Source organism: Etheostoma cragini, chromosome 17, assembly GCF_013103735.1.
Source record: "Etheostoma cragini isolate CJK2018 chromosome 17, CSU_Ecrag_1.0, whole genome shotgun sequence".
Classification (NCBI taxonomy): domain Eukaryota; kingdom Metazoa; phylum Chordata; class Actinopteri; order Perciformes; family Percidae; genus Etheostoma; species Etheostoma cragini.
In genome coordinates, this window is record NC_048423.1 from 9,515,555 (window position 1) to 9,534,537 (window position 18,983).

General features: G+C 39.1%; 1 protein-coding gene across 2 annotated transcripts in view; it reads left to right on the forward strand.

The window, feature by feature from the left end:
• LOC117960504 (cGMP-dependent protein kinase 1) overlaps window positions 1-18,531 on the forward strand; it is a 76,736-nt gene extending 58,205 nt beyond the window's left edge. For both annotated transcript variants that reach the window (XM_034898446.1, XM_034898445.1), the window contains exons 8-18: window positions 6,709-6,774; window positions 9,229-9,303; window positions 13,860-13,956; window positions 14,071-14,210; window positions 14,765-14,854; window positions 15,039-15,180; window positions 15,629-15,792; window positions 15,977-16,099; window positions 16,194-16,256; window positions 16,372-16,438; window positions 16,567-18,531. In XM_034898446.1, coding sequence (XP_034754337.1) covers window positions 6,709-6,774; window positions 9,229-9,303; window positions 13,860-13,956; window positions 14,071-14,210; window positions 14,765-14,854; window positions 15,039-15,180; window positions 15,629-15,792; window positions 15,977-16,099; window positions 16,194-16,256; window positions 16,372-16,438; window positions 16,567-16,665 — 1,126 coding nt within the window. In that variant the 3' untranslated portion in view covers window positions 16,666-18,531. The remainder of the gene's footprint in view (window positions 1-6,708; window positions 6,775-9,228; window positions 9,304-13,859; window positions 13,957-14,070; window positions 14,211-14,764; window positions 14,855-15,038; window positions 15,181-15,628; window positions 15,793-15,976; window positions 16,100-16,193; window positions 16,257-16,371; window positions 16,439-16,566) is intronic.
• The last annotated feature ends 452 nt before the right edge of the window (window positions 18,532-18,983 follow it).

Here is an 18,983-nt window from a genome sequence, read left to right on the forward strand (position 1 = left end):
ATATCAAGGACATCTTAATGCTGTCCTCTACATGTATTATCACTGACTTTTATGAAAAATTTGTGTTATGTATGTGAGCATAGTAGCTGTGACTAAGACATCACATCACATGTCAATAGAGATAAACATGTAACACACAGACATAAGCCAAGCATGAATAGTAAAAACATTTATGTACGCCTGTGCCAGGAATTTCTAGGTGTGAATATGTTCAAGAGACAAGTTTTACCAGGTTGTATATACTTTAGGGATCTAATGATTCACAGCTACTGCTAACTTTTGATCCCCTGAATTACTTTCACTGAAAGAACACTTCAGTGTAATAAAAATATTTTCTATGGCTTCTGGCACCAAAGCCCAGGGCCCAGAGGTTTTATTTTTACCCTGCTGTTTGTCCTGTCTTGTCATGACTGTGAGCCTCAGTGCACAATGTATTATTTTAACAGAGGGAGGGGAGAGATAAAGAAAATAGTCTGGAGTGTGTTATGTCTGTGAGGGGTCAGGTAGAAACAGAGACCATATGCTCTGAAAGAACATTTAAAGGTGTGCAAGCACATATCCAACACTGTCAACATGAAAGAAAATGGAGATGTCGCCATCTTGTGGCCACCAAATGTGAAAGCCGCCATAAATTAGCTGTCAAGCCCTAAATAGCTACATAATTCACACCTTCAAAGCATACTGTATAATATATTATTATATCAGACTGAATCAAAGCAGTATCTTGTTAAAAATAAATGGCAGCGTATGTGTTGTAAAAACACACTATAAGTCATTCTTTTTATTTTCAAAAGGAACACTCCAGATGCTAGATGGGATGTTCAGGCAACAGCTGGAATTGCACAGATGGTTTGGCTTTTCCCATATCTTAAAGCTAATGACCATAGGATATGAAAGATGACAAAGTATTAATATGCATGCAAAACATGTGAGGCATGGAAAGCTTGATCTCTTGGCAGTGGGAGGAGAAGGTTATTCCAAATTTAAATTTGATCCTTTTATACTAATGATAAGTAGAAAACATGTTGTTTGATGAAAGAGAGCATGAGACAAAGTATTCATTCATAATGGTTTGAGGAGCACATGGGCTACTTTTGGGTCAAATTATCCAGTAATTCAGTGATTTTTTTGTATTTGTTCCCTAAAAGGAAAACTGCAAAAATATTGATGTGTCATGCTGAAGATTACCTATTTACACACACACACACACACACACACACACACATACACACACACAATGTGAAATGTTTTTATTGAAGCCTTCTAGACAGAGAAAAGGCAGAAAATTTATTTTTGGCTCATGTGGATGAAAGAAAACGACTCCCAGAATGCACTTGCTTTGCTTCCCTACGAGTCCACTACCAAGCCACACCTTGTGGTTACTGACATAGACAGTGAGGCAGTCAAGTCAACTCAAATGTGTTTAATTTGCATTTCAACTATACACAAGACAAAATTTCACTGTGGCTCTATTGGTGTTGCACATTTAAAAAAAAAAAAAAACGACATTACGTAAAAGCACCATACGAAACAGGCGACAGTAAACAGGCATTATAAGTTCAGCTAACGCATTGATAGCATTAGCACTTAGAGTGATGCTCTTTAATTTGGAGTAATGCTCTTTAATAAGAACACCCCAAGCTTCTTTTAATCAAGAAAATCTTATTTTTTCTACATCCCACTAAAACAAAGTGCTTTTCCCACCTTGGCATCTGCTGTTCATCCTCTGTTGTCACAAACGTCTTTTGTCTTGGAGTGTCGTGAGTTGAAGAAGCCTATTCAACAACACCTTTGATGGTCAAGCATGTCTCACAAATTTAAATGATTGAGATGCTGGCAATCTTCGAACTAGGCTTTTGATCAGAGGGCTCTTCTGCAGGGCCATCTTTCTAATTAGAAGTTAACTGCTTGTGTCCTTGCTCATGAAACTCAATAGCCCCTACTTAAAGGCTACTCTTTCCATCTGAAGAGGTTGCCTTTGATCCGTGAGAACATATTTACAAATCAAAGTCTGTTCTTTCCTGCTAGCCATAATGGTTTTGTTCGAGCTTTAGTGAATGCTGGTGTGTGATATGTGTAAATTAAAGCAGCCGAAGAAATATCCGATTACATGTTTTCTTTAAGGGGTTAGTCCTTAATCAATACTCAAGTACAGTTGGTGGATGTTTCAGGAATAGTTCTCATGTTACATTCTTCCTGTACTGGTGAAGTGTAAACTTTCAGTTGAGATGTAGATCCATCAAAATAACAGACGGCGTGTGTCCTTACCTCCTCTCCTTGGTCTAGTTCGTGTGTATGTGGGTTCCAGTAGAGGATGAGCGACTATTATAAAGAAAAAGGTGTGATGTCACTGACAGAAATGTGATTGGTGTCAGTGACTACTCTCAGATCCTCTGATAAATCTCAGTGAATGGCTGTGTGGGTGTGTTGCCATAGGTATCGGTGAGACGATTAAACCAACCAGGAAGTCCACTTTGAAGGTTTATAAAATATCAAATGTGCACATGATGTTTTACTCATTTGTGGAAGGGTTTTCAGCAAATCTGGAGAGTTAACACAACAACAAAGCTAGTCAGGTTCAAACAGTGACAGAAACAGTAGAATTAGCACACAGCTACAAGGAACATGCTGCAAGGCTTTAGCCATGCCAGTAGCATGGCTCAAGGGATGACAGTGTAAGTCGGTCCATAACTTTGACCCAGACTGAAATATCCAACAATTGGATGGATTACCCTGAAATATTGGAAAGACATTCATGGTCCCATGACAAAGTATCCTAATACATTTCACATGGCAGCATGGTGGCCCAGCGGCTAGCATTGTGAGCTACAGTGCCAGCCACTGGGCCACCTCAGTCACAGAAAAACAATCTTCGGATTGTTAACTTTTCATCTCATTTAATTTGCCCAAAACTTTCATGACTACACACAAAATATGAAATTCCCACGAGCCTCGGCTGTACTTGCTGTTTTGTGCTAATAAGAAAATGCTAACGTCACACGCTAAACTACGATGAAAAACATGATAAACAGTATACCTGTTAAACATTAGCATGGTAATATTGTAATATTGTCATTTTAAGCATGTTAGCATGTTGCTTACGTTGACAGTTATCTCAGGCTAAAAGAGGCAATAGCATGACTGTAGAGTCTTGTTACCTGGTCGGTGCGCTTGCACAAAACATTTTGCTCATTTTCCACATTTTTTGAAGTGCTCTTCAGTCCGAATGATTTGTAGAATCACCCATCTCCCTTCACTTCATACCTCAGTCTTTTAATAGCTCATCCCCCATGAGTCAAAGCATTGGCTGCCATCTGCTATTAACTACAAATCTGTATATTTTACATTGCTGTTGGATGTTCCTGTGTGCATCCTCTGTACATTTTATTTTGCTCTATCATCATACGTTTCTAGAAGAAAGACAAAGACATGGCTTATTTTATACAGCTACTGCTCTCAGTTCATACTTTCACAGCATGACAATCAGCAACCAAAGATTTGAATCTTTTTTTAGACTGTTTAAAAAACACTTTCTCAAAGTGAATCCCATGTTGCCTTTTTTATTTTGGTAACACAATTGTTGTGTTGTGATGCAGGACTGTTTCTTCAGACATACCCCTACGGCCAACATTTTATTTTAGGTGTTGGAACACAAGGGGGATTGAGGGGTGTTAAAGCTGGAAACAGCATTAAGCATTGCGAGTGAGCTGCAGCAGAATGCACAAAATAACTAACAATTTCACAAGTATGTACCAGTCTGGCGGTATGATCTGTCAATTGCAGACTGAATAATAATGAATACAAACACTGCCAATAAAGGCCACTAAAATAATTTTCATACATGCTAAACAGGGGTTTCCAGTCAGTGTTTTAATTTTTTGGGGGGCTTTTCCGGACAGGTGCGAAAGGGGGACATGCGGGAAATTTTCACAGGTTGAATTCAAACCTGGACCTCTGCATCGAAGTACATGTTCACCTGCTCCACCCACTGAGCCAACCCGGCCACCCAGTTAGTGTTTTAATATGTTTGTGGCATCTGAGACTTGAGAGTAACCTTTCCACATTATCTTTTCCATACTGTGTTTGGTTCTTCTTACGACATAGCTTGTGACTAAAACAATGTTTAGCAGGAAGACTTGGATGTTTGGGCTTGGAAAAGAAAAAAACACACAAATGCACCGATCAAGAAGTGTATCTAAAGTGGTTGCCTCAAAGCGTAGGGAAAATGTATTAATAAATGTTAAAATATCTGGTATACTTTAGAAAATTGGTCACACTCATACATTTTGCAGTTAATGGGAAATAAAGTACCTTAAGACCAACCTGTGACACAGCTATCTAAGCCCACCTGAATACCTCTCGGTCACAGAATTAAAGCACAAATCAATGGCTGTGCATCCCACAGCCACCTCTTGTTCTTGCCCGAGGCTTTACTCCGGCTTTACTTTTCTCAATACAGATAATAGCTGCTGTCCAATTCTCAGCCTCCAAGCATGTACGTTATTTTCATAACCCCCCCTTCCCGGGATACCAGATAACCATCTAATTACCAGGTTCATTTCAGATATCTACTGGAAATCAACACCACAGGCTCCCTCCTGTGTAATCCCAAAGGACATTTCAGACACAGCATGCAGCTGTTTTTAGTGTGTCTTTGCTTGTGAGTGTCTCTTTTCTGTGCAGCAATTAACAAATGCAGAGCCATCTTGGCATAACGAATGTCTTAGGCTCCGCAGCATGCAAAGGAATCATTCTGACAGATATTGTTTAGCGGTTGTGTTTCACATAGAACATCGCTAGTATCAACGCAATGTCACAGTAAGTTGTTTTCCCCGAGTCAAGCAGCCGGGGCCAGGTGTAACAAGCTGCTCTCTAATATGAAACCCTTGAGATCTCTTTAGGATGATTCATGCTTACGTAACCACTATTTAATATAGCCCATAGTGTTGCCTGGTTTTGTTGTATCACCATGGTTAGTAAATGACACAAACACTGTTCACTTCCTTTTGCAAGAGAAATTAACAGATTGTGGGTGTTGCTGTAGTTGTAGCTCATCATAATTAATAAGGAAACTGGTGTGTGTGTGTGTCTGTGTGTGTGTGTGTAAATTTGTGATCTACAGCTGGCGGATTGTCACTGCACATTCACAGCTGGGACATTACTGCACAAGCATGTTTCCCTCAACAGCCCTTAACAGAGCAAGTTGACCCCCTATTCAGGTTTTGAATATTTGAATAATCATCAAATTATACCTATGTTATGAGGGTCTCTTGTGCTTCCCTTTAGAACTTACACAAATCCCAAAACGTCCCTTCTATTCTCTTCTTTTCCCACCTCAGTCCTGTGATCATTGAGGAATCATTCCCACGGACTGTCTCTAATCTCAACTCTTGTTCCCCAAATAAATTATTACATAATCAATAGGAACAACCCCGGTGTAACAAAGTGTCTTCATCCAAACTGGGAGATTTGATGTTCTTTCACCCATTAATCTGGTTATTAATACTGTAAATGTACTTATGTACATGGCATTGAATGCTGTTGTGGGTAAACAGAAGAACAGGTGGAGCAGTGTTTGCCAGAGTATTGCGTTAAGAGCAGGGATGCAGGCCACAGGAGCTTATCAGTGGTAAAGGAAATACGGTATGAGCAATGAGCCCCAATAGTCATCTGTTAATATATCCTTTGCCCCTGACAAACCTCTCCGCTGCTCCCAGTTCCTCTGTTGTCCTCATCTTTCAAAATGGGTTGTTCCCCTACCAGCTGTGACCTTTATTGTAAGGGGTCAGCAGAAAGAGTGAAGCAGTGTGTGTGTGTGTGTGTGTGTGTGTGTGTGCGTGCGTGTGCGTGAATGTGTGTGTGTGTGTGAGTTTGTGCACAAGGAGGGGTGTGTTTGGAAGAGGGAAAGGCAGTTGACATAGCACGAGGAGGAATTGTCACCTCAGCTCATTGAAATAGGTTGCCATATGTGAGTTCAGATCAGACACAGATTGCCAGCTACTGTCAGCACTTAAATTGAATTGAATCACTCTTTTCAATTCAAGAGCAAAATTTGTTTAAGCTTTCTTTTTTGCTCAATTTTTGTAATGTTGTAATGTTAAATTAATCCAGAGTATGATCTTTTTTCTTTTCAAAAAAATGGGCACAATATAATCTGCTAATGGAACATCCCTTGAAGAGTATACTTTCTTTGTAATATTTGACTCTGCGTCAAAGTGGATAAACGACACTTGGATTGGAGATTTATATAAAAGTACAACAGAGGTGTCTTTGTTGGAGGGCTGTCCTGGGCGGTGCACTGGTTCAGAGTTAGAGCTTATCGCTTATCGCTGTGCAGAAATCTTTCACAGTGAAGGATGGATTCTTGGGATACAGACTCAGAGGACTCATGCAGTTGGGGCGACTCCTCAGAAGAAGCATCCTCATCAGATCATGATGTCAACTATAATAAAGAGTAATGCCAAGTGTTGTGTGTTGCCTGTTTAGAGTAATGTTTTCATTGTGTGGCAGTGGCATTTAAGGATTGAATGTTAAATAAGACATAACTGATGTGCAGGTGTTATGTTTAGACTGTTTCCATCATTACCACTCTAGATTATTTAACATAAATAATATTGTGATTTAATAATGGCCACAGGTTGTGAACCTTGGATCAAATGTGCCAATTTTGCTATTGTGCCTGATTGTGTTGTATGATCTTTTGTCCAGGGAGGACATCAGGACGGCCAACGTCATTGCAGCAGAGGCAGTCACCTGTCTAGTCATCGATAGAGAGTGAGTATCAATAAAGTTATTACCCAAATAACATAATTACTGTTCTACATTGTTAATTACTTCTTTTTTTTTCTCGCATTAAAGTGGTACAAGAGGTCAGTTGTCATTACTTAAAAAAAAAAAACATTCAAGTTCTCATGGAAATGTCAGTTTTATCCTAAATAATCCAATAAATTAATTGAATGGAAATTGAGGAGAGAAATGGAGTGCATTTGCAGGATAATGCTTCTCTTTCACCTCATTTCCTCACAGTGTCTTGTTTGGATGTCTGCTCACAAAGTTTGGGAGACGTAAAAAGATAGTCTGATTTGACCATGATTCATTTAAGGGATTGTTCCGGCGCCGCCAGAACATCCGCCGGATGTCTCTGATAAAGACCAGATGTCTCACACCTTCCGCTTTTTTTGTGTTGGGATTCTAAACTCTGATTGGTTTATGGGGACTATGGTTAACTGCTCCTCAAATCTCTGCAGGGTAAATCCAGACAGCTAGCTAGACTATGTTCCACCAAATCAAATTTCTTATCAAGGCTATTTGCAGAAGCACTAACATTGTATGTGGTGCCGCACAAGTGTGATTGGTTTATAGAAATGCCAATAAACCAGAGCTCGTTTTTGTCCTATCCTGGAATGCTGTGTGGACTAGCTGTGGAGATTAGATAAGAAAGACTTGTATTGATCCCATATTGGGAAATTTTAGTGCTACATTAGCAAAATATCAGTCACACTGCACACATACAGAATATACAAGAAATCATAAATAGGATAGATAGGTCTGGCAATGCGAGACTACATAAAAGGCAATCCAATCATCACCTAAAGTTTCCTTTTTAATTCAGTGTATTTGTTCAGGACTCACCTAATTCTCATGTAAATTTTTAGTTTCTAAAGTTTTCTAAAGACAAACAACTAAACTTGTGCTTGTTAAGTGATGTCATGAAAGACTGTGTCTTATCTTAAATCAACTTCACAATTTTTCACTAATGTTTGCCAGGAGATTCACTTCACTTTGCAGTGACATGGTTTGACATTTTCACGCAAACTTTTTCATGTTTTTTTCTGGTACTTAAAAATGAAGATGCAAAGAAGTTTATATCAGGTCTCTATCTAAGGATGGTTAGTCATTGAACGTCTCTGTCTCTAACATCAAGCTGTGTGCTGAGAATAGAGAGACAGATGGATTGGGCGTAGGGAGGAGACGGTATCAGCTTACCCAGGGCCTCACTCTAGCCTCAGGGAACACAGCAAGCACAAATGGGCCATCCTCAAAGCTAGCAGAGAGGATAGTGAGTGAGTCATCCAGCACAGGTGATTATCACTGCCTTTCACCCTGCTGTCATACAAGCAGCTAATGCTGTCACAGCCCACAAAAGTATAAGTCATTGTGTCAACCATGCAAGTATTAGCGCAGATTCCAGGTTATTAGCATTTGAACCTTTTGCTTGCATTTATTCGTTTTCTGCATGTGTAATGCTTAAAAACAAAACAGCGCCAAATAAGGTTAATTGCAAGAGCTGTGCAGGAGGAAAATGAAGGAAAGATGGAGAACAAAAACTAATGGCAGGGAGTCACAGACTCAGGGCAACAGACACTGTAAGGAGCCAAACATTTAAAGAAAAGCTCAGCTTTGAAACAGCCGCAGCTTACAGGCATTATGCTCTCAACGAGAGAAAACACCAGATGTATTACATCGTCTGGCTGACAGCTTGATGAGCCTCGCATGAAAACCGTCTCAGTGTTGTTCTTTCAGGATATATTCTGCTTTGGCAACCATACTTTAAAGAAGAAATGAGTTGTTATTTTTCATGTACCAGATCTCCCCATGAGTGCAATTTTACTAGCATAGTATGTAGCTTATTATTCTGCAACATCACATTGTAATTTGTCTTTCATTTTCATATCCTCTGTAATCAGACTGATACTTAATAAGTTCTGGTATATCCACTGCAAAAATTGATGAATTAACAGTTGCCTGAAAAGAACATGACTTTACTGGCTTTGAGTACTACAATAACAGAAATATTGTCAAGAGAATTTTATGTCAAAATGATAACTGTCAAAATACTTAGTGACTTTTTGTCACTTAGCACAGTATGTTTTTTATTCGATAATGTATTCATTAAAAAAATTGTGGACAACCTCCCTTTGTCTCTAAAATTCCCCCATCTGCTATCATACTATTTTACACCGTATCAGGGTAGCTCTGTCATCTCATCTGTCCTACAGTGATTTTTACAGGCTTGTCTCTGAAAGCAGACTGATGAATATTTAATAGTAACTGGCAGTGTTTTCTTACGACGGTCTGGCCATATATTGCACCAGCTTCTTATGTAGATCACCTGCATTCGTTACATACTGTAAGTGGAGAACATGTGCATTGCTTTGGGCTGAATTGTAGATTATTGATTGAACAAACAAATTGGTCACAGAAACATTTGCTGTTTTACGTTTGCAGTTCATTCAAGCACCTGATTGGAGGTTTGGAGGATGTGTCCAGTAAAGGCCATGAGGATGCCGATGCCAAAGCCAAGTAAGACTATTATAATGCATTGACATGTACAAATGAATTAAAACACACACTGTTCATGTATATCTTTTTGCTTTTTTTGTGTGCTTGCTTTCCGTTTTGTTTATCTTTTGTTTTAATCCATTCATTAATTCTGCAAATTAATTTCCACATTCAATAAATCTGTAAAATGTTGTACCATATCCTGACTGCCCAACAGCTGGAACATTTTCTTGGGTAAACTTGCTCGAGACCAACTGTTGCATTGTGCATTGTGCCTTTAGGTCTGTTATATAACAAGGCAATACCGCTGTGGCAGGCCAGCAGAAGATAGGACCTCTGCCTCTATTTCTGGAGGAATTAATACGTACTCTATTTATCATCACTATGGAAACAATAGAAGCACTATTGAAGGGACCTTGGCATTAAAGTGGGCATCTTGGGGTACAGGCAGCTACACATTGGCATAATCTGATACCTCGCTCACTCTGTGCTATGTTGCGAGTCAAGGTGAGGAGAAACAAGAACCCGTTTATGACAGATTACAGAGAGTGAGAAAGAAGGAAGCTTATCGCACCAGAAAGGGAAAAAAGATGTAGATAGATGGACTGAGTGAACAGAGACAGAGAGAGAACAAGACGGGTGATAAATCAGACTGGACTTCTGTCGGATGCTTTGTATTTGGATTCTTTGACCGCTGAGCGTGTCAGTCATCTTTTGCAAGAAACAATGCAGGGTGTTATGGGATGGAGTGCATTGGCTTACATTCAGCGCTGGCCAGGTACCCCTTGATGGCTCACTACCGCTAGTGATTGCCAGCAAACGTCTGTGATAGAATGACACCTGTAGTGTGCATTCTCTTTGCACTCTGTTGGAAAGCTAGAAAGGTTGATTTCATGCACATGAGCAATAAATCATGGCCATCATTGTAACCTCATTATCTACCCTGTTCTCTACAGAAGTTTTTCTTAAAATAAAGCGACTCTTTCTCTGCTCCCTCAAATCTCTCGCAGCAAAGCCTTTTCCACCCTGATTAAGGTAGCTTTCCCTGCCTGCATGCTGTGTGCGTCGTTTGTTGCTGGCACTCCCCGCCCAGCAGAGCACATTTGTTTCTGGGTGAGGAAAGCTTGAGTCAGGATCCCATGGTGAAACTATCTCTAATTGGTCACAGCGGATAAGCACTATGCAGGAGTACTGTAACTATACAGCAAACTACAGCTGCTCTGTCTGAGGTTGACAGGTCTTTTCTTCAAAGACAACCTCCCTGCTATGTGCTATATGTGCACATTTCTTTTTCTCTCTGCAGGAGCAGCTTTATGCACAAAGTAAAGCCAATACATTTGTCTCTGTTGAAATGATTTACTTGTATTTTTGTATGCATAAAACGTATTTAAGTATTTTGTTTAGTTCAAATTCCACTTTATTTATCCCTCGAAAAGGAAATTTAGCGTGCAGCAGGATATCTAAAAAACACATACACAGGAAAAAAGCACCGCCATATGTCAACAACATTGTAAACACAACACAGGACACACATCAACACATTCATGTTAATGTTAGATGCTGATTGAATCCAATCTGACACTCCCCAGGTCAGTATGTCATAAGGAACAATGACTCAAATACATTAATAAATAAACATATACTATATAAAAATTTCATAAGATGTCATTCAGGTGAATTCAGGTTCCTAATAGCCACATGAATAAAGGAATCCCTGGCACGTCTATTTCGTAGCATAGGTAAAAACGACAACCTGAGTGAGGCTAGTGGAATGCGAGGTGAGAGTCCATATGTTTGCTAATTTATCTAAACTCCCATATCCTAAGTACAGTTGCAGAAGTCTTTAAAGCTCTGTTGGGGTGTCTTGGTGGCCTGGGGGTTACAGCAGTGACCATAAACTGCAATGTCCCTAGTTTACGTCTGGTCAGAGACATTGTTGCATATCATTCCTAAAGTCTCTCACCCCTCATGCCCTAACAGTGGTCTTATAAAGGCCTAAAATTCCTTGCAAAGAATTGTTTAGAAAACCTTCTGTTTCCTGGTGTTTCAATTCAATAAGTCATTAAACTATCCTCTGATAGATCAACAGCTGCTATTGTTTTCTACTTTTTTTTGTGAGGAATTTAATTTAATTTTCCTTTCAATAAAGTCGAAGAAAGTCTATGTTTATGAAACTTGCAGATGTCCTGTATTGAGGATAAATACTTTACTTTCCACTCATGGCTCATTAAGCATAACAAAGAATTATGAGAAAATAGGAACCCAGTATGACCCAGCACATCCCCTGTCTGAGCCGGTATAGGAGTTCAAAAAGCCAGAATTACTGATAAATAAAAGTGACATTTAATGAGTCAGCTTTAAGGTCAGAGATGCTGTCTTCTCCTCCTTAGTCTCTCTTGAGTCAGGCTAGACCGAAGGAAATGAAGACAATAGCGCGCACACAGACGCACACACACACACATATAAACACTCACACACAGGTGGACACATGGGGATTGCATCATTTTTTATGATCTCATTCGTTCACTGATATAGATTATTACCCACTGGGGTGCTACTTGACCAGCATAGGAACACTTTTCCTTGGTAACAGATTTGCCATGTAACAGTAATAACTCAGATATAATTTCAACTTTTTAGGGGAACTCAAATAACTAACTGGGGTTCCATTACATTGTTGGATGCACCTGAGCTCTGTGTTACTTTTTTATTCAAGGTCAGGTTAAGACATGTGTTTAAGGTGTATGTATGGTTCCAGTCCAGTTGGTCTGCTTGTCAGTATCATATTCCTACGAGTGCTTCAGCCATGAACATAAACAAGTGTTGTTTTCTTCCCATCTTAAAAAACACAATCTAGTATTTGTGTTGCCGCTTTAGTATTCTATTTATCCACTCCCAGGAAGCCTAAGTGTCCTTGGTTAGAACAACATTAAGTGTTTTTTTAAGTAACAAAACTATTCAATACAATTCATCGCAGTGAACTGATGACTTCACCAACTGGATTCAAGGTTGTCTTATTTCATTCGCTTCAAGAAGAGTTAATGATTTGCACAAAATATAATATATGGATTGATTCTTGTCACCTTATACAATAGCTTCATTTTTTGGTTCAGCTTTGAAATGCTTGGAGTTATTGTTCATTAGCTTCAAGTGTTTGCGCCTTACCTTCATACTTCAAATGGAGCAACGCTGCCATCTGTTGGCCAAATGATAATACTACTTCAAAACCTTTTCTTAAGACCTGCATGATGTCAAATGATCCTGACAGAGTTTTTGAGACCTCCCTCATTATGTGCACTCCGAAGTCTGTGTATGCGCACGTGTCTGGCACCATGGCCTTATTAATAATCCCTTCCCACACACAGGAATGAATGTACTCTTGGTTACATGTCTCTATCCTTTTGTTAAACAGAGAGCATTTTGGGATTTGTAGTGTTTTCTGGGCCACTCTCCAGATGAATGGAGGGGAGAAAAATATGAAAGGATTACCTGTGAATCTGTGAAAGGATTACCTGTGAATCTGTGAAAGGATTACCTGTGAATAGAAATGCTAGTAGTAGGGCCTATTTATACACAAATAAAACACTGATTGTCCTAGTAACCTAATGTGTTTCTGAGAAGCGCCCTGGCTTAGTAACCTGCCAACACATGCCCCCACTGTGCCCACTGGTATGCAGTTTAGGGAAAATGTTCTGTTGTTCTGGCTCGTAGTGTAACTGATGCACTGTATCTGGTGGATCTGATGGAGTAAAATCCTCTTTCCAAATTTCAAATAGCCGAAAAACCTTAGAGTGAAGTAAGTCTCATTTGACAGTTTATTCATCAAATTCCATCCCGGAACAATACTCATAAAACTAACTTTGTTTAACTCATGTACATAAACTTAATCCCTGCTGCATCATGAGGAAAGACTGTTGGATTTATCTAAACCAATCTTCCGTGTTGCGGTATTTTTTGATAAATGTCTGTCATTAGCATTTACAGCATTACTGTTTTTGTGTGAGAAAAGGCCTTTGAGGTTGATTGTCTGTTCTGAGTGACCCAGAAAAGGCAGTCCTAAGCCTACTGATCCAGAGGGTGAGTTGATGAAACTCTGTCTGTCTGGATCAAACAATAACCGGAGAAGACACGGGGCATCTTGGGATGAGGGATGGACATGTGGAAACAATCTGCACTGCCAAAATGTGCCGGTCTGCAATGGCATGTCGGAGTGTTCAGTGGCAGAGTCAAGGCATGTCTTCAGAGCCAGCTGACTAAACTTGTTCCATCTTTGTTTTTTCCTATCAAGAATAGGGACAGACTATGTGTTTAAAGAGAGGTCAACATCGTTCACCAGAGGAAAAAATTCCAACACATTCTGTTTATTCTGTCCACATGTATACTCTCCACATCCTCCATTACACCCTTGATAGATTACTATGAGTTAAATCCTCTAAGATTTGCAAACAAATGAGCTAAAGGAGAGACGGATATTTTGTCTCAGGTTGCTGTAGGTGGATTATCTCTTCTTTTATCCTTCATCTCATCTCTAATCCTGTTCCCATTTTGTCTTTTTTCCCCTTTTCCCGGCACCACAGGTATGAAGCAGAAAATGCGTTTTTCTTTAATCTCAACCTGGCTGACTTTAACATCATCGACACTCTGGGAGTTGGTGGCTTTGGTCGTGTTGAGCTGGTAGGGGGCACTGCACTGTGACAGTAACATCTTCACAATTGTCTAACAAACTGTGCGGGCTAAAGTGCAGGCCGCCCTTTGTATTTGAATTTCTCTCTTTTCTTCTCACTGCAGGTTCAGCTCAAGAGCGATGAAAATAAAACCTTTGCCATGAAGATCCTGAAGAAGAGACACATTGTCGACACAAGACAGCAGGAGCACATTCGTTCGGAGAAACTCATTATGCAGGAGGCCCACTCTGACTTCATTGTTAGGTACATATCATGAACAACTTCACTGAATATAAATAATCTAAGAATCAGCACTGTATTACCTCAGAACCAGAAGGACCTGATTCTGTCATGCTAATAACGTTTTTTTTATCACACATGCACATTAAGTGTATTGTGCAGAATACATGCGAGTCCTTGGGTGTCTACCTGTGATGTTCCTAAGATTCTCTGGTGTTTTCTTCTCTGTGTGTGCTGGAAAATGCTCCACTTCTTTTGACTCTGAAAGAAAAAAGAAGGAGCATAATTACTTTATTATGTTTATGCTACACTATACAGTATGTATACGTATACAAATGTCTATATAAAGGTGTAGAATTATTATCAAATTGGCTCTATTTCTGACCATAAACTATGTTTAAAAGATAGGGACTTTGATGTAAAATTGCTTCAAATACAACTGTGCATTGTATTTGTGTTGGTTAAATAATTTTATTTCTAAGCATTCATACAGATACCATTTTAAATTTAGATGTCCTGTGCGTATATATTTTTTAATTTAAAAGCAGTTTGAGATAACATCTATGTTGTCTTTTCAGACTTTATAGAACATTCAAGGACAGCAAGTACCTCTACATGTTGATGGAGGCTTGTTTAGGAGGAGAGCTGTGGACCATTCTTCGTGACCGGTAAGCTCTTTTTCACACAGCTAAATGTGACACCGCTAATACCATTTGGTCTAAATGGTATTAGCTGTGTCACATTTCTGTCAATGCTAGTGATGTAAAAAGTATGTACTACAGCATGTAGAGAGTTTCAGTTACAGTAATATTCCTAACACCTCAAATATCTGTTGTCCTGCTGTATTTCCAGGGGTTCATTTGAGGACTCAACCACCAGGTTTTACACAGCTTGTGTGGTGGAGGCCTTCGCCTACCTGCATTCCAAAGGAATCATCTACAGAGACCTCAAACCAGAGAACCTTATATTGGACCACAGGGGCTATGCCAAACTGGTAAGAGATCAGTAAGGGATAACCAACCAAAGAAACTGAATGTCAGAAATACTGCAAACAAGAGAAATCTCATCTTTTTATGATGCTACAATGAAAGATCAAATGAAACGTTAAGGTAGTTCATCTTGGCAGTAAACAAAAGTATGATTATAGTGTAATTGAGGTTAAGTCGGATTATGTTTTTTTTGGGGTGCCGCCATTCCCTACTCTCCTGCTGGAGAAACCAGTTTGTAGCATTTGGCGGAGCTGCAACCAGCTGCTCAATGCTTTTCTATCCATCATGCCAAAGCATCAAGAAACTGTACTACTGAAATGTTTACACAATTTCCAGTTCATTATTATACATAAAATTGAACATGATCTCATACAAAAAAAGACCAAGTTGATATGACATAAATTCAAATTCCTATTCAACTTCATAGTTCAAAATCTTTTTTTTTGTGCCTAGGTTGACTTTGGCTTTGCCAAAAAGATCGGGTTTGGGAAGAAGACGTGGACCTTCTGTGGGACGCCGGAGTATGTAGCACCAGAGATCATTCTGAACAAGGGCCACGACATCTCAGCTGACTACTGGTCTCTAGGAATCCTCATGTTTGAGCTCTTAACTGGCAGGTACACACAAGCCTGGGCATGTCCATAAAACTAACGTTTTAAGTGTTCCCAGTGATAGCATATCTGTTATCATACACAACAACAACCAAAACTACAACAAATGAAATACTAACCTAAATATAAAAATACTACAAATTAATATAAACCTGTTTTACTCAATACTGTCTTTGCCTCTGTTATGTAGCCCTCCATTCTCTGGCCCTGATCCTATGAAAACCTACAACATCATCCTGAGAGGCATTGACATGATCGAATTTCCAAAGAAAATTACCAAAAATGCTGCCAACCTAATTAAAAAGCTATGCAGGTGAGCGTCTGTGTTTCCAGAAATAATTTAAACTCTTAGTCATTAATTGAAGTGGTCTGTATGCTGAAGCACCATATTTGTTATTCTACTGCAGGGATAATCCTTCTGAACGACTGGGAAACTTGAAAAATGGTGTCAAAGACATCCAGAAGCACAAGTAAGTATGTCTTTAAATAAATATGGTCATCTTATTTATACAATTTGGTTCCTGGTTATAACTGTGTAGTAAAACATGATTATGAAATTAAGAAGTAATGCCGTTTGTTCTTCAGATGGTTTGAGGGCTTTAACTGGGAGGGCTTGAAGAAGGGGACATTGACGCCTCCTATTATCCCTAATGTAAGTACACACTGCTGATACTCATGATTTTCTTTCTACTTACTCTTTTGTTGTCAATCTCATTCTTACAATCCAGTTTTTGTCTGCTTGCTTAGTTTTTCTCTGAATGATTCTTCTCTTTCCACCAGGTCACATCAGCAGTTGACACGAGTAACTTCGATAGCTTCCCTGAGGACAACGAGGACCCGCCTCCTGATGACAACTCCGGCTGGGACGTTGATTTCTGAAGTCCTCCTCTCAACTTAAAACCAAAAGAAACTATTCTTTTGTTGGCTTGGAGGCCATCTTGAGGACATGGCTGTGTTGTAAAAAAACTGCTTAAAAAAGAAAGAGAGGATAACGAAAAGAAGATAAACGGATGGATGGCAAAGCCCTCTGGGTCACCGATATGCCTTTATTTCACTGTGGCTCTGGATCAAGCATTTATAATGGGACTGCTGTAGCACTTCTTGTCTTACACTTGGCTCTAAAGGCAAAGGCAAGGGAAGTGCAGGGATACACACATACATACACAAAACAACAGAGGCTAATTATGGAGCCAGGTTTTCCCATGTAACAGGGAACGTTTGGTGGGCGGATGAGTGTTCCATTGATCGTCTATAGTTTGTTTTGGTTCTGGGATAAGTAAGAGTGTTAAAAATGATAGGAGGCTGATGATTCATTTTATTTCTGTTTTTTTCTCCGCAATATTTGGTGAAATGTTTGGAGGACTTTGGGAGGGTTTAAGAGGTTACTGCAGTTGCTCCCTGGTATTTGACATGCAGCTGCTTGCTGCAATCTCCGATAGTTTCCAGAGATCTACACACTACACTACAGTTTGCAAGTAAAACTGGTATCAAGTGCTCAAGACTAACCTGAATGTCACTGATTTTCTTCTTATTTAACATCCGTATGGCCTACAGCATGTACAGTACATAGTTTTTGAATTTACATTCTCACACATGAACACAACCCGGGTAAAAGGAAATACTTAGTACCCTTTAGGACTATATAAGAATAACTTACCTTGAAAAGCACAAACACTGCATTCAGTGGAAAGAGATGTGTGACTCTTAAAAGGGCCCTGCTTCCAATGTAATAAATCACCCACCGACACACATGAAATGTCAGCTAGCAATTCCATGAAGCAAATGTTTCATGTACTTAAGACCATGAACTGAAAACAAACAGCAGTTACAGCTCATTTTAAGCTCCAGTAGATCTTTTTTTGTTCTTTATTACGCTTTTAATCACACATATGAATGATTCTCTACCTACAAACTTCTTAAATTTGTTTTTAAATCACCCAAATGCCTCATCCTCAGTTAGCCCTGTATAGTTCTGACATAACTGTGAACATGGTTTCAATGTCTTTGGTGCTGTTATAGATAAATTATAATAAGCGGTGGTGAGATGATGGTACTGGTTATTGTTTTTGTAAAGTGATTTCTTTCTGTGCTCGTTTTCTTTGTATCGTACTTGACTTCCTTATTTAGAAAATTGGAGACTTGTGTCAATGTGTAATCTTGAGTGAAGATTTGTTTGATATGACTTGACACCATTTTGCATTGTGCTAAATTGTAGTCTCAAGGTTTTCAGACACATTAAGTGTATCCATTTAAACCAACCATCTTCTTCTTTGGAGGAAAAATTGACCACCTTCACATTATCTTAAGACAATCTTGACTTACCTTCATCTTGTGGATATTTGAAAACGTCTCCAAGAGACCAACAGCGACAAAGGAGATTATGTTGTGTGAAACTCACAACTTTGACCACTAGCGCCATGATCTCTCACCCAGCTCATCGCCCACTCTCATGTCCAACAATCAGAGCAGAAAATCAAAAGAAATGTAAGTGCCTTAAATCAATGGCATATAAATTTAACATCACAAGTCCCTTTTTGATGCTGCATGAACACATATACACCTCAAAACCTATTTGTCCTCTTAGATGGCTGCTTCTCATCCTTTGTTATATCTAATAAATACATTAATCACCATGGAAAGAGAATTTCAAGTCATTTGATGGCTGACAAAACTGCAAATGAAATCCTTTTTCTGCTTACCCCTTCTGATTTGTCTCACAGGAACATTTACTAACAGCAAAATGATTTTTAAAAAAGTATCATACCGGATACTGCTGTAATGTCTAATGGCGTTTCTTCTGTGAATGCTGATATGAAGTCAGCCACAACTGGCCTGATATTAAGTGAACTATAAATCATAGCATGTAGAGATGGCAAGAATGATTTACAGTTTTGAACATTTTACAAATTGGAAAACAATATTCCTCTTCACCATTGTTGACAATCTTTGACTGTATGATAGCATCTATCAAAATCATTATCCACACTCTCATTTTAACACAGCCCAACTCATATTTCATCCCAAACAGAGTGACACACTTACATTCAAATGATATAAATCATCGTGATGTTGACTGAGAATAAATCTTAGTTTGGTGGGCATACCATAAGTATTTTTGCTGCAGGTAATGTTTATCACAAAGCCTTATGTATGCCATCACTTTACAAACCACTGGTTTTAAGTCTTATATTGACCGC